The sequence below is a fragment of the Maylandia zebra genome, linkage group LG11, assembly GCF_041146795.1.
Source record: "Maylandia zebra isolate NMK-2024a linkage group LG11, Mzebra_GT3a, whole genome shotgun sequence".
Taxonomy (NCBI): Eukaryota; Metazoa; Chordata; class Actinopteri; order Cichliformes; family Cichlidae; genus Maylandia; species Maylandia zebra.
Genome location: NC_135177.1, coordinates 37,637,869 through 37,653,059, shown reverse-complemented (window position 1 = coordinate 37,653,059; position 15,191 = coordinate 37,637,869). Strand labels below are relative to the sequence as shown.

Genomic DNA, 15,191 nt, shown 5'->3' with positions numbered 1-15,191 from the left:
TTTGTCCTGTCTTAACCCCCTGATCCATAGTTGGTCGCAGCAGATGGCCCCGCCCCTCCCTGAGCTCCAAGGAGCTTGGAAAGAAAAGCGTCTGGACTTCTTTAAGTTACTTGAAGACGTTTCACCTCTCATCCGAGAAGCTTCTTCAGTTCTAAGGTCAAATGGTGGAGAGTCCCAGATATAAACCTAGTGGGAGTTTCCCCCCACAGAGGGACAAAAGGACCCCCTGATGATCCTCTAATCGCCTGAGCCAAGGTGTGAAACTGGGTGTGGGTCACAATCAGCCAGAGTTTCGGGTGTGTTCATTGTGAAACCTGGCCCCACCTTATCATGCGAATTCCTGAGGTCAGATGGCCCAGGATGTGAGTGGGCGTTAAGGCGTCTGGGAAGGATCTCAAAACTGGATTATAGATGGCAGAGAGTTGGTGTCGTAAACCCCGCCTCTGTTCAAAGATGGTCGCTCACAGTGGACATAGATGCTTCTTTCACTCCTCTTTCAAACCATCTGTCCTCTCTGTCCAAAATGTGAACATTGGCATCCTCGAAAGAGTGACCTTTGACCTTTAGATGCAGATGGACTGCTGAGTCTTGTCCTGTGGAGGTGGCTCTTCTGTGTTGTGCCATGCGCTTGTGAAGTGGCTGTTTGGTCTCTCCAATGTAGAGGTCTGAGCATTCCTCGCTGCACTGTACAGCATACACCACATTGTTAAGTCTGTGTTTTGGCGTTTTGTCTTTCGGGTGAACCAGTTTCTGTCTGAGCGTGTTGCTGGGTCTGAAATACACTGGGATGTCATGCTTGGAGAAAACTCTCCTGAGTTTCTCTGATACACCGGCTACATAGGGGATGACAATGTTGTTGCGTCTGTCCTTCTTATCCTCCCTCGCTGGTGTCTGGTCTTCTTTTCTGTGCCTCTTTGCTGACTTTAAGAACGCCCATTTAGGATAGCCGCACGTTTTGAGTGCTTCCTTTACATGTGTGTGTTCCTTCTTTTCCCCTTCAGGCTTAGAGGGAACATGTTCTGCCCGGTGGTGTAGGGTCCTGATTACTCCAAGTTTGTGTTCCAGAGGGTGATGGGAGTCAAAGAGGAGGTACTGGTCCGTGTGTGTGGGCTTCCGGTAAACTTCGATGTTGCCGTTCTCTTCAATGTGCACGGCGCAGTCCAGGAAAGGCAAACAGTCGTCCTTTGTGTCTTCCCTGGTGAACTTGATGTTTTTATCCACAGCGTTAATGTGCGCAGTGAAGGATTCCACTTCTTGTGTCTTGATTTTGACCCAGGTGTCGTCCACATATCTGTACCAGTGGCTGGGTACTCTTCCTTTGAAAGAGCCAAGAGCCTTCCTTTCCACTTCCTCCATGTAAAGGTTGGCTACAATAGGTGACACGGGGGAGTCCATGGCACAGCCATGTTTTTGTCTGTAGAAACCCTCGTTGTATTTGAAGTATGTAGTGGTGAGGCAGAGGTCTAACAGTGTGCAGATCTGATCGGGGTTGAAGTTGGTCCTGTCTTCCAACGAGCTGTCTTCTTGTAGTCGTTTTCTGACAGTCTCCACGGCCTCCGTGGTGGGTTTGCAAGTGAAGAGAGAGACTACATCAAAGGACACCATGGTTTCATCTGGATCCAGGGTAAGTTTCTGGACCTTGTCGGTGAAGTCGGTGGAGTTCTTGATGTGGTGTGGGGTGTTCCCCACGAGAGGCGCAAGGATGGTAGCAAGGTGTTTAGCAATGTTATAAGTGGCTGAGTTTATGCTCCTGACTATGGGTCTGAGTGGGACAGCTTCCTTGTGGATCTTAGGAAGTCCATAGATGCAGGGTATGGCATCCCCTGGGTAAAGGCGGTGATATGTAAGGCGGTCAATGATTTTGTCCTTTTCAAAGTCTTGAAGGCAAGGTAGCTCCTTTGACTACGATGACCTGGATGACTGAGAACCTTCACAGATATAAACAGTTTGTGTTTTCAGTCTTCTTTTTGTCTGTGTAAACTATATCCATAAAATATTCAATTAAATATTTTGAATAAAAAACTTTGAACTTTGGACGCCCCAGGACAGGAAGCCCCAGAGTCTCCTCTGCTGCTGAGGGTAAACTCATCCGAGCCACCAGCCTCAGATTAGAGCCCAGATAGATGCCACACAGAGCTCCAGTAGCAGACAAATCTCTACAAGTTCAGAGGAGACTGTGTGAATCAGGCCTTTATGGTCAAATAGCTGCTGAGAAACCACGACTAAAGATTTGTTTGGACCAAGAAATACAAAGAATGGACATTAGACCAGTGGACATCTGTGCTTTGGTCTGATGAGTCCAAATCTGATCGCTGAGTGATCGCAAAGGGCCAACAAGAGCTCAGCATCTCTGGGAACTCCTTCAAGACTGTTGGAAACCATTTCAGGAGACGACCTCATGAAGCTCACCGAGAGAATGACAAGAGTGAGCGAAGCAGTAATCACAGCAAAGAGTGGAAATTATGAATAGTCTACATTATCAAACATGTTTTGAGTTATTTCACACTGTTTTGTTTACTAAATAATTCCATATGAGTGTGCACTCGTATTTTTGATGAGAATCTACAATGTAAATAGTTGTGAAAATAAAGAAAAACCATTAAATGAGACGTTAAATTCCCTACCAGCATTGCTCTGGGTCCCTGTGATCCAGAATTACACCTGGATCTCCTGGTTGGCCCTGAAACAACAACAGATTGGTCAAAACATTTACGAACCATCTGCTCTCATATGTTAATATGTGTGAACGGAATAATAAACTGGGAACTTGAGATACAGGGAGCGTTATGTGCTGTTGGCTTTCTCTGTTGTAAAGGAACAGGAAGTAGTTCGACGTCATTTAGATGAAGATACAGAAACCACTTTCTGACTGAAGAGAGTCCGATGCAACAATATTCAATTTGAAAAACCTACAAACACAGTCACTTTTACAGCTGGGTGCCATAGGAAGTGATGTCACGACCTCCAGCTGGCCCTGGTTCCCCAACTGGTCTATGTTTACCCTGCAGGAGGAACAGCTCACACTCTGTTAACATCATGAGCAGTGATACTGTTTAAATCAGTCACTATAGGCTTATCTGCACCGGTGAAGTGACGCACTCACCTGAGATCCTGGAAAACCAGGCATTCCTTTGGGTCCTGGTTCGCCGCCGTTCCCCCGGCTCCCTGCAGCAACATTAATGCCTGATTACGAGTGTATATCCTTGTCATCAATATGAATGAATGACAATATTTAAAGTTGCGTACACACACACACACACAGCTCCAGTGAATTTCTCTGGAAGTCTCTTTATGAGCCAAGTCCAACAGCTACACCACGCTGGAGTTAAACACATAACTGATGCCAAGGATCATTATTCATGAGAACTCTGTCTACTCGGCCAAAAACGACTGAAGGACTAAGTGTGTGCAGCTGCTCTGAATGAGCCTTTAGTGTTTGCTTCCTGGATGAGAAGTAGAGTAAAAAAGTGGTTAGAGATAGAAGTTTATATATCCCACAGGGACGTGATTAGGAATATGGGACCAAGGTCGTTTACAGCGCTCACTGGCTCAAAATGTGTTTCCGTGCTTGGGATTCGCTGGGTACTACAGGCCAAGCCACTCAACAACCTCACATGTGGATACCCATCCACTCACGAAAGCTCCAGAAATGAGACTTCTAAGAGCTCACAGTTTGATCCCAAGCAATCTTTGGTTCCAGGTGGAGTCCTGAATGCCACTTGGCTTTTGATACTCTCATTGACAAACTTAGCACTGCACCAGTTCTAGGTTTTGCTGATCCGGCATTGCCTTACATCTTCCACACTGACGCCAGTACCTCCGGATTGGGCGCCGCCCTTTACCAAGAGCAAGAGGGGAGACTTAGGGTGATAGCCTATGCCAGTAGGGCATTGTCATCCAGTGAAAGTCGTTACCCAGCTCACAAGCTTGAAGTTTTGGCACTGAAGTGGAGCGTGACAGAAACATTTCATGATTACTTGCATGGAGCAAATTTTACAGTGGTCACGGATAACAACCCTCTTACCTATATCTAGACATCAACAAAGTTGGATGCTACCGGCCATCGTTGGCTGGCTGTATTTCTACATTCTCGTTCAAGATACAATATCGAGCTGGCAAGCAAAAACCTGAACCTGCTCAGAAAGATGAGGCACTAATAATCAGTTTGCTCAACAACATCTCTCAAGCAACAGTGATGATGAAATATCAGCTGAAGTCGCTGATGCGATTTGCCAAAGCTGTCAGGACCCAAGCTGAGAATAGTTTGGTTGAATCCCTGTCCATCAACACAGTGCTTCCTGAGAATTACTCAGAAGATTCCCATGGACTTCCTGTTATTTCCACCATATCTATTTATCAAAAACAGAGAACCGATCCAACTCTCCGGGAGGTTATTCACCAGTTGGAGTCAGGAGAAAAGGTTCCCCCAACAGCCATGGAAGAGCTTCCTGAAATTCTCCGTAGAGAACTGAATAAATTGGAGCTGATTGATGGTATTCGCTATAGGAAGAGCTCAGTGGCCAGTGGATCTAAGAGCAGACCACAGCAACCTCCAGGTCCAAACTACTTGAAGGACTGTTTTGAGTTGACTGATATTTGTTGGATAAATGTTTTGAAGTTGTACAATCTGTATATTGCAGTTGAACTGTTTGTTAAATCCTAATTGGTTAAATATGTTGTTTTTTTATTTATAAGTTGTGTACACAGGAACAAGAATAACTTGTATTTAGCTTACCTGGCATTAACATTTTAATATTATTTTTGTGATTTCTTGTTGACCCTGTTTATTTAATACAGGCCAGGTGACCCTTTTGGGTTTAAAAAGGATGGCGAGCCGGACTCGTTTTGATACAGATGTGTGTTATTTATGGGGAACATTTTTTGATTTGAGAACCTATATTGCTTAATATAAGCTACAGGATTATTTAGTTGTGTTTGTGCACCCCAACTGGCTTTTTCTTTGTTTTGTTGAAATACATGATACCTGCAAAAGCTTTTGTGTTGTATTTATTAATTATTGACAATCAACTCCAGTAGCCGTTCTTACATCTTCTGATTAATAATAGCCCGATATTTAGCTTAATACCTGATATGCATTCATTCATTAGCGCTTTGTTAGTGTTACATGAGCATACCGTCACGATAGGACTCACCTGTGGCCCAGCAGCACCTGGGAGGTTCTCGGGTTCCTCTCTCACCAGGTGAGTCAGATATCTGTGCACAGTAACAGACCTTCTCACCACCGGGAGCTCTTCTTCCATTACGACCCTGCACAAGAAAGAAAAACATGAATCAAATGTATTTATTAACAGCGTTGTAAACCAGAGCGACCCTGTGCGTCACAAAAAAGGTCTTATAAAATCTTTAAAGTTGTATCTGTGCGATTAAGGCAACAGATTAAAATGTGACTGAAGACTTTCAGCTTCGGTTTATCAAAGGTTTTATTAACTGTTCAGGGATGTCAGACATTTTCATGCACAGCCTCCAATTTTCAAAAGCTTTAAAAGCAATTGGAAAAAAAACACAATTCAATATAATTAAATAATATATTTATATTAATATAAATATAAGTTTTTAAACTTGGATGAAAATCCAATGACTGCCTGATGTCTCTACAGTCCTGCAGGGACTGTAGAGACATCCAGGGACAAAACCCAAAAAACTTTAATTGTTAGTGCTTTTAATTGACAGGATTGTGTGCTGGGATTATGTGATCAATATGTTTTAGTCTGCACTTAAAATGAGCATTTGAATTAAAGTTGACAGCCTGTTCATTATTTACAGTCTTGCTGTTGTTGGGGGTGGGGAGGAGTGAGCAGGGTGAGTAGAGGAGGTGTCAGAGGTGGAGCAGCAGCAGTGGGGGTGGGTGAGGGTTGGAGACCGCCTCATGATGAATCAAACCTGTTGAAGTAATGATTCAGTTCGTTTGCCCACCTCGAGATGGCTCTGAGGCCCCTCCAGACCTCACCAACGTTGTTCTCTCGAAGCTGGTTGTCCATCTTCTGCCTGTAGCTGTCCTTCCCTTTCCTTATCAGTCCCCTCAGCTCTCTCTGCACCCTTTCCAGCTCCTCCTTGTCTCCAAATTTGAAGGCCCTCCTCTTCTGCTTGAGGACGGCTTTAATTTCTGGGGTAATCCAAGGTTTGTGAAATGTATTTATGTATTTATTCAAACTGGTATAATGTATACTGTGGTGGAAGGTTGGGATTTAAGAATTTACCTGAAAGTGGAATAATGGTTTAGTCTGTGACAGCTGAACATATTTAAGGCTGTCATTAGAGGGTTGATGTGCTGTGAAGAAGCTCGACAAGTGAATTGTTTGTAAGGAGCTGTAAGGCAAATAAATACTTATTGTTCCACTACACTTGCCTTGGTCCATCTTACTGTGTTTCCAGCCGCTAAGGGCCGCCCTGTTACAATGCTCAACTGAGAGGAACACCGGCGGCAGACCCAGAACCAATGAGAGAGATTATATAGATCCGCTTGCCCGGGAATGTCTTAAATGTTCACTCCCCCAGTGCACGAGCTGAATGTGGAGTAGCAAAAGGGTCCAGCAATCAGTGATTAATGACACAGGTTTGATGCTACACTGGTACAACGAGCTTTACAAATACTCTGTGAAAGCTGCCAAAAACACTGAGAACAAACAAAAAGGCCCATGAATAAAAACCCTGTCAGACCGCAATACTTCACATACTCAAGACCAGTTATGTAACTAAATGAAAAACATCAGGAAACTCTTAAACAAATCTGTTTATACAAGAGGCCAAGTGCTTTGTAACTGCAAATCAGCCTTCATGTAACAGCATGAACGAGATGTCGTAAGTCTGATGAGCTCACCAGAATCATCTCCAGCATCCATCACTGATCCAGATGGATGTAGAAAAATGAACCTTACAGTTCAGCCCCAACATTTAACACTATAAATAACTGAGACCCCCAAAAGCTGCAGTTCGTCTAATGTCCACCCGATGCTCCTAAAACGAGTCTCCTTACCAGCAGACACCTTCTCGTGCAGTTACCTCTGATCCCCTAAAACTCGACCATAAAGTCGTGGCTTCAAAGGACTACTCCACCAGCCAGTGGGTGATGTCATGGTCACTACTTCCATGTTTTACATGCAGAGTATGGATGTGTCTTACCAGTGTCCCTGGGCTGCCGGGGTCTCCTTTGGGTGCTGGTCTGGTGCCGTCGACACCCGGGGTGCCCCGTCAGACAAACAAATCCAGAGTCGTGTTCGGTTCTTGAGCTTCCAGCTGTTTGTGGAGCTGCTGTCGGCCTTCTGACAGAAGAAAGAGCAGATTTTACATTTTTACTGACATTAAAGACATTTAAGTTTCCTTGTATCTAGTCTGGTCACGTGTATGTTATCTTTCCATTTAGTTATTTTACTTTCTGTGTTTCGTCCTTTTGTCTCCTCGTGAAATCAGTCGTGTTTGTTTAATATCGAGTTCCTGCTCATTACTCCTGATTTGTGCCAGCTGTGTGCACAGCTGTCTGCCTGATCACCCTCACTGTCCCCTTCAGCGGTTTCTAGTTTTAGTGTTTATTCCCAATTACATTTAAGTAAGAGTAAAGCTGCCCTTTCAGTTTCTTATTTTGTGATTTTTGTTTACTCTTTTCTTTGTTTGGTACTTTGGATATTAGACTCAAACTGCTCGCCTGCGTCATCTACCAGCAAAGTCCTGCAGTAGTCCAGAGCTCTCCTATACCCCTGGGAGACTCGTAGTGCAGCCTAGATCCCGGCTAAGAGGTGACCGTGCTTTTGTCCTGGCAGCCCCGAGCTTCTGGAACAATCTTCCTGCTGCTATTCGCACCTCTAATTCCATCTATTCATTTAACACGCTGTTAAAAACTTGGCTGTTTGACCGAGTGTTTTCAGCTAGTTAGTGCACATCCCCTATATTTTATCCTATAGTATTTATCTTCTACTGATGCTCCACTGTATAAATACCCCCACCTTATATTTATACTCAGTAATTCTCTTTTAAATTATATTATGAAGTTTTATTGCTTATTTTATCTGTACTTTTTAGGGTTTTTTGGACTCCTATATCTTATATTCTAACCTTGTTGTGAAGCACTTTGATGTTTAAATGTGCTATAAATAAAGTTGTATTGCCTGCGATGCTGTGGTAGATATATCTTTTTTTTTTTTTTTTTTTTCTCTAAATGACATCAGAAACAGCAGTATGCGACATTACGGATGGCAGAGCTTCAGTTCATCCTTTGTCATTTTTTTTTTTTTTTTTTTTTTTTTTTAAATAAATAGGACAGGGGGAATGAATGAGAGAGAGAGGGGGAGAGAAAGAAAGAAAACCAAAGGGGAGAAGAGACGGTGAGAAGGGGGGGGAAGAGAGGAGGAGATCAAAACTCCAGACATCCAGAGGCCCCCAGAACACAAGAGACCATGGAAGACCAACAGAGGGGCAGCCGCGCCACTGTTCCACTGAGGTTAATTATGGAGTTCCACAGGGTTCAGTGCTAGGACCAATTCTGTTTACATTATACATGCTTCCCTTAGGCAGCATCATTAGAAGACATAGCATACATTTACACTGCTATGCAGATGACACCCAGCTCTATCTGTCCATGAAGCCAGATAACACACACCAATGAGTTAAACTGCAGGAATGTCTTAAAGACATAAAGACCTGGATGGCCGCTAACTTTCTGCTTCTTAATTCAGATCAAACTGAGGTTATTGTACTCGGCCCTGAAAAGCTTAGAAATATGGTATCTAACCAGATTCTTACTCTGGATGGCATTACCTTGGCCTCCAGTAACACTGTGAGGAACCTTGGAGTCATTTTTGACCAGGACATGTCCTTCAACGCACATATTAAACAAATATGTAAGACTGCGTTCTTCCATTTGTGCAACATCTCTAAAGTTAGAAATATCCTGTCTCAGAGTGACGCTGAAAAACTAGTTCATGCATTTATTACTTCCAGGCTGGACGACTGTAATTCATTATTATCAGGAAGTCCTAAAAACTCCCTGAAAAGCCTTCAGCTAATCCAAAATGCTGCAGCAAGAGTCCTGACAGGGACTAGAAAGAGAGCAGATTTCTCCTGTTTTGGCTTCCTGTTAAATCCAGAATTCAAAATCCTGCTGCTCACATACAAGGTCTTAAATAATCAGGCCCCATCTTATCTTAATGACCTTGTAGTACCATATCACCCTATTAGAGCACGTCGCTCTCGCTCTGCAGGCCTACTTGTTGTTCCTAGAGTATTTAAAAGTAGAATGGGAGGCAGAGCCTTCAGTTTTCAGGCCCCTCTTCTGTGGAACCAGCTTCCAGTTTGGATTCAGGAGACAGACACTATCTCTACTTTCAAGATTAGGCTTCAAACTTTCCTTTTTGCTAAAGCATATAGTTAGGGCTGGACCAGGTGACCCTGAATCCTCCCTTAGTTATGCTGCAATAGACGTAGGCTGCCGGGGATTCCCATGATGCATTGAGTTTTTCCTTTCCAGTCACCTTTCTCACTCACTATGTATTAACAGACCTCTCTGCATTGAATCATATCTGTTATTAACCTCTGTCTCTCTTCCACAGCATGTCTTTATCCTGTCTTCCTTCTCTCACCCCAACCAATCACAGCAGATGGCCCCGCCCCTCCCTGAGCCTGGTTCTGCTGGAGGTTTCTTCCTGTTAAAAGGGAGTTTTTCCTTCCCACTGTCGCCAAAGTGCTGCTCATAGGGGGTCATATGATTGTTGGGTTTTTCTCTGTATCTATGAAGCGCCTTGAGGTGACTTTTGTTGTGATTTGGCGCTATATAAATAAAATTGAATTGTTCCAACTTAATACCTCAGGCAGCAGAAACCCAAGAAAGAGGAGGGAGACGAGGAACCATCATGGAAGTACAGGCCCCTGCACGGTATGTACCACCGGCAGGTAGAGGAGATGGCTAATATCCAGAAATCCTACCAGTGGCTGGACAAAGCTAGACTTAAAGGGAAGCTCTAATAATATCAAGAGCTGGAGAGGATGTGGAGGGTGAAGGTAACAGTGGTCACAGTGGTAATCAAAGCACTTGGTACGGTGACCCCCAAACTAGGCAAGTGGCTCCAGCAGATCCCAGGAACAACATCGGAGATCTCTGTGAAGAAGAGTGCAGTCCTAGGAACAGCTGAGATACTGTACAGGACCCACACAGACAGGACTGGAACTCAAAACGCTGCCTTAATGCTGAAAAACCCTCATAAAAATAACTCAAAAACAAAACAAAGTAGAAACACTGGAACACGACAAACACACGGCATGGAGAAAGTACAACACAAAAGAGAGCAAAGGCAAACAGAGGGCTTATATACACAGGGAGTAATCAGGGAATGGGAAACAGGAGGGAGACACAGCTGGGAGAGATTAGGACTAACGAGACAGGGGCAGGTAAAACTGAATACACTGACATAGGACTGGGACTATCAAAATAAAACAGGAAATAAGACACAAATCACAAACACTCAAACGTGACACTGAAGGATAGACAGAAGGAATATAACCCATGAAACAGAAGACAGTGACTTAAACTAGAGGCCAGAACAACAAATGACACAAAGAGAACAAAACCCTTAGTGCACTGTATTGTTAATTTGAAGAAAGAAAGACAAAATCTGAGATCTCACAGTACTATTTCAGGATTAAAGAGTAAACAGTATTTCAACTTTAACCCTGAAATATTATATAATTTTATAATAATTATTATTATATAATTTATTTCATTACCGAAATATTTTTATTTTCAAAATTAACAAAAATAAAAAAGATCTTTGATTAAAGCACAAAGATCTGAGATAACAGTTGAAACAGCATGAGGGGCATAAGGCAGTGTCAGTCCATGCAACATTCATCAGGCAGCACATTCTCAATGAATCCCAATCTGAAGAGGCGGCTGCACAGGCGTGCCAAGGTAAGAACCACGCTCGTCTTTTTGGGCTGAAGCGTTAATGCCCGTCTGCTCTGACACACCGTGAGCTGCTGCAGCTCAGTCTGTAGGTTGAGCTCCACTAAAAGTCTCAGCAGACAAGCAGCTGCTTTCACAACATCACAGCTGGAATCACACAAAACTGACCTGTGATCAGACATCATCAGGTGATATTTCAGGAGGAGACAGACGGTAAACTGCGCATGCAATCATTTCCTCTCTGACACAACAGGAAATTCCAAACTTCCCAAATTGACTCAGAAAAATCTGCATATTTTCTTTGACCGCAAGATCAAAGAGAAAAAGACGTGAACCCACTTACAGCTCTGCTGCAGCAGCATCAGCACCTCTGCAACCAAACACAGCTGATCCAGAGCTGCAGCTCAGGGCTGCTTTTAGAGGAGGAGAGGGGCGATGGCGGGGGGGTGGAGGAGGAAAGGTGGCACCTCCTCCGGCTCCTCCCGTCATCTTCCTCATTAGAGGTGGATTTACATGTTTGACTTGTGAATCAAAAGGATTTTCTGGTCACACTGAAGCATCTGTTGTGAGTTTTGGAGAGAAAGCAACACATCGTCTGCACATAGACTGATTTTATGTTTACATTTTATGCCCTTAATCACTGTATTCTGTCTAATTGCTGCTGCTAGTGTTTCGACAAACACTGCAAACAGTGAAGGGGAGAGTGGGCATCCCTGCCTGGTGCCCCTCAGGAGACAGACGCTGGACGATGTTTGCTCATTTGTTCGGACACAGGCTGTTGAGGAGTTTTGTGTAAAGTTGCAAATAAAAATTTCCAGTTAACTCTTTAAAATGTGTGTAGAGACACGGGAGCAGAGAGCACGAGGCAGTTGGGAAGAAGACGTGGCACGAGAGCCAATGAACTGTTTACATCGCTGTAAATAAACGCACTCGTCATCATTAAGAGTCCTGCATCTGGGTCTTCACTCCCACATCCCCACGGTTGGCCAGCGCTAACCGTGACAAAGAAAGAATATTCCTTACTGTTGGGGTGAAGGGAGCGCCAAAGTCGCAAAGCCAGCATCGCTCATCTACAGTTTGATTATATTTGTGGACTGCGCTGACTTCCTGCTGTGTTGAGCCTTTCTCTCTATTTAGTCCGAAGATGAGGTCGAGTGAGTAATTTAGGTGTTCAGAGAGTGCAGTGGAAGAATGAGGCGTCGTCAACATTTGGGCCATATTCACTTACGATACACAGCTTGTTGTCAAGTATAGATCATTTAATAATTATGAATCTAATCTCTTGATCTATGACTGTGAGTACTTTCAAATCAATATTTTTATGTCTATTGCTAACCCCTTTGTAGCTCACTACATACATACAGGCTGAGAACACGTTAGGAAACCTGTGACAGGCCTGTGGGTCATGGTCTCGGTCATATCACCCAGTGTTTGGAGTTCCTTGTGTCCTTTGTCATGTTGTGTTACTATTTGTGTTTTAGGTCCAAGGTTTATTCAGTTTATTAGATTTCCCCTCGTGTCTTTGCCCTCTGTCTCATGTTCCTCTGTTTCCTGTTTTATTGTGAAGGTCTCGTGTTTCCGTGTTTGTTCCTCGTTATCCGTCTCTCATGTCAGCGTCTCCCTCATGGTTGTGTGCGTTTCCCAGTGTTCCCAGTATCGTTTTGTATTCCCTTTTCCATTCTGAGCAGTAAAGCTGTATTTTGAGTTCATGTTTCAGTGCATGAGTCTGCGTTTGGGTCCGCTCTGTGCTGCCTGCACAGTTATGTGTCTGTTGTAAGACAACGTCTGCCTGGAGTTTTTCACGCTGGTTAAATATCTTTCTGTGCATTTTTAATGGGGCAAAACTGGAATTCACAGACTAATGAATAACATCACATTTCATCTTTACAGTCTGTGCAAAGTGAGGGACATGCCTGCTTCCTGATGATGCTCCCTTTGGCTCGTAGCGCTGCTGGTGGACCGTCCTGGAGCGGTGACACCGCCGGCGCTGAAGGTCATGTGACAGCCTTCAAACCCAAAGACGCATGATTTTCTTTTACAAAGGCTGGAATCCAATAAAACAAAAAGACTTAACACAAATGAATAATCACACTAATCTTTCTTTGTATTATAGAAATAAAATAAGGTGGAATAAAATCATTACTTTTGCTCTGTGGGCCCGAGTAGTGTAGTCAGTGTTTCAGGATTGCTGAAGAATCCCACGAGGCAGAGCAGCATCGTCCTGTGTTATGTATCATGGTATTAAACCTGCTTTTTACCAACAGAGGGGGGAAACTCCTTTCAGGTGAGTTACTGTTATTACTTCTGTGCTCACATTTGGAAGTGAAATGTAATGTTTAAAGACAGCAAAGACGATTAAAACCACAACTTGTCTAATAGACACCAGTTTACTGAGCTCCAAGTCTTAAAATGATCAAATAAATAAACCATGAGACTTCAGGCTGATGGTGATGTTTGTGTTTCCATCTTTCTTCACAATAAAAAATGACCTGTGATAAAGTCTTTGAGCGTGTGATCACAAAAACATCAGATACCAGTCTGGAGGATAACTCCAGCCTTCACGATGGTGCATCCCAGTAAACGACTCTATCATCCTGTCACTGTTATGTAACTCGTTGTACAGTAAATTATCCAAAGGAAAACCCGTTAAGTTCAAAAACTGTTGTATGAAAAGACTGTTTTTAACAGGAAGCGATGGAGCTCAGAGCAGCGCAGCTTCCACTGCCGCACGCTGCAACGATCACTCGATGCAGAGACGTGTGGCGTCCCTGTGCTGCAGAGTGGGCAGCGTCGCTGCTGAGCGCTTACCAATAACTCATTTTTACTGAGTGAGGGAGCCTGGGCCTGCTGACTGCTTCTTAGGCATTGCAGCGCCACCTTGAGGCAGGAACACAGCACAGCAGTACCGTCTTTGACCTGAACGCAGAGGTTGAACCTCGCGTGACAGGATCACTGAATATTTCATATGAGCTTTAACATATCAGGTGGATAATGTTTTAAACTTTGTTGTGCTGCGTTTATCTGTTTTAATGTCAGGTTTGGGTTGTTTTCACTGAAATCCTGAAGAGGCACACAGACACGGACACATGTCGGACTTTTATCTAAACACAAACTTTTATTCAGAAACAAACAGTACAAAATACATGCAGCTGTTTCAGAGGAGCTGCTTCAAGGCGCCTGCGAGCTTTGGAAATATTTGGATTTTAAAGGCAGGTTTTAATATTTTCAACAGCAGGGGGCAGCGTTTCTTGAGCTGGCGTTGTTTTAACTTTAGTTTTTGATGTTTCTAAATTTTCTCACAGATTTTGTTTGCCCGGCTGCAGCTGCAAAGGCACTGCACCAACGCCTGGTAGAAATTTGCATCACAGTCCTGCTTCCTTTGGCATCTGTTAAACATAATTCATAAAGGTTTTAGGCATAAAATCATTTTTCAACACATTCTCGTGATGTCTTTTCTTGGAAGCATTTAAAGTATTTAAAAATGAAAATACCTTTAAAAATAGCACCCTGTGACATAAAAAAGATTATTCCATTTCAGTAAAGTAGTTTCAGAGGAGTGAACTAAACTAATCATACATGGGTGGAGGACAAGGCGGCTCCTTGTGTGTGTTTAAGTCTTTACACTTTAACTGCCCAGAACAAAACCCACTGTGGACGAAGCTGCTCTGAGGTCGCTCTGCTGCTGTGTCAGCTCTCAGTGCAGATCGGTGGCCCGGCGCCTCATCTGTGCTTTGACAGACAAACTCTCTCGCATTCTGCCTGCGTCGCAAAGCGGTTTTCGTTGCCTCCGCAGCCGCTGTACCAGAAACGGGAGCAGACGCTGCGTTTGTGGTCGAAGAACCACCTGACCGTGTAATTCACACAGTCGCCAGCATCCTTGCCGAGGAAGCAGATGCCTGCAAGAGGTGACAGGAGCGAGGAGGCAAAATCAGCTCACAGAAAAACAAACTCAATAAAACAGAACAGAAGAATAGAAGAGCCCTTTATTGTCATTGTACATGTGCAAAATTATGGGCGCTCTGCAACGGAGGAAGAAAATATATCAATAGTAAAGGGCTTCAGGAATACATAGCAGACAGATCGGGGTCAGCAACCTTTAACACCCAAAGAGCAGTTTGGACCCAGCTTGTTGTTACCATAGTTCATGGAGGAGCTGCTCACTTACGTTTGTGGATCCAAAGATCCATGCTTGGCCTGCCTGGGGTTGAAAGCCTCGATAAATCCACGGCGCTTCGGCGGGTACGGTTATTTTGAGCGATGAAGAATACTAACATATCATTTT

At 43.8% G+C, this 15,191-nt stretch overlaps 1 protein-coding gene and 1 long non-coding RNA gene across 3 annotated transcripts in view; both read right to left on the bottom strand.

Moving 5' to 3' along the window:
• Positions 1–3,102: 3,102 nt before the first annotated feature.
• Positions 3,103–7,300, bottom strand: LOC143420990 (uncharacterized). Its single transcript, XR_013100722.1, has 3 exons — positions 7,141–7,300; positions 5,154–5,268; positions 3,103–3,165 (listed from the first exon to the last, which is right to left on the bottom strand). It is a non-coding gene; the product is annotated as an uncharacterized LOC143420990 (long non-coding RNA).
• A 6,716-nt stretch (positions 7,301–14,016) lies between these two features.
• The window catches only part of LOC143421183 (collagen alpha-6(VI) chain-like), a 76,251-nt gene continuing 75,076 nt past the window's right edge, over positions 14,017–15,191 (bottom strand). For both annotated transcript variants that reach the window (XM_076890357.1, XM_076890358.1), the window contains one exon: positions 14,017–14,805. In XM_076890357.1, the coding sequence (XP_076746472.1) occupies positions 14,630–14,805 (176 nt within the window). In that variant the 3' untranslated portion in view covers positions 14,017–14,629. The remainder of the gene's footprint in view (positions 14,806–15,191) is intronic.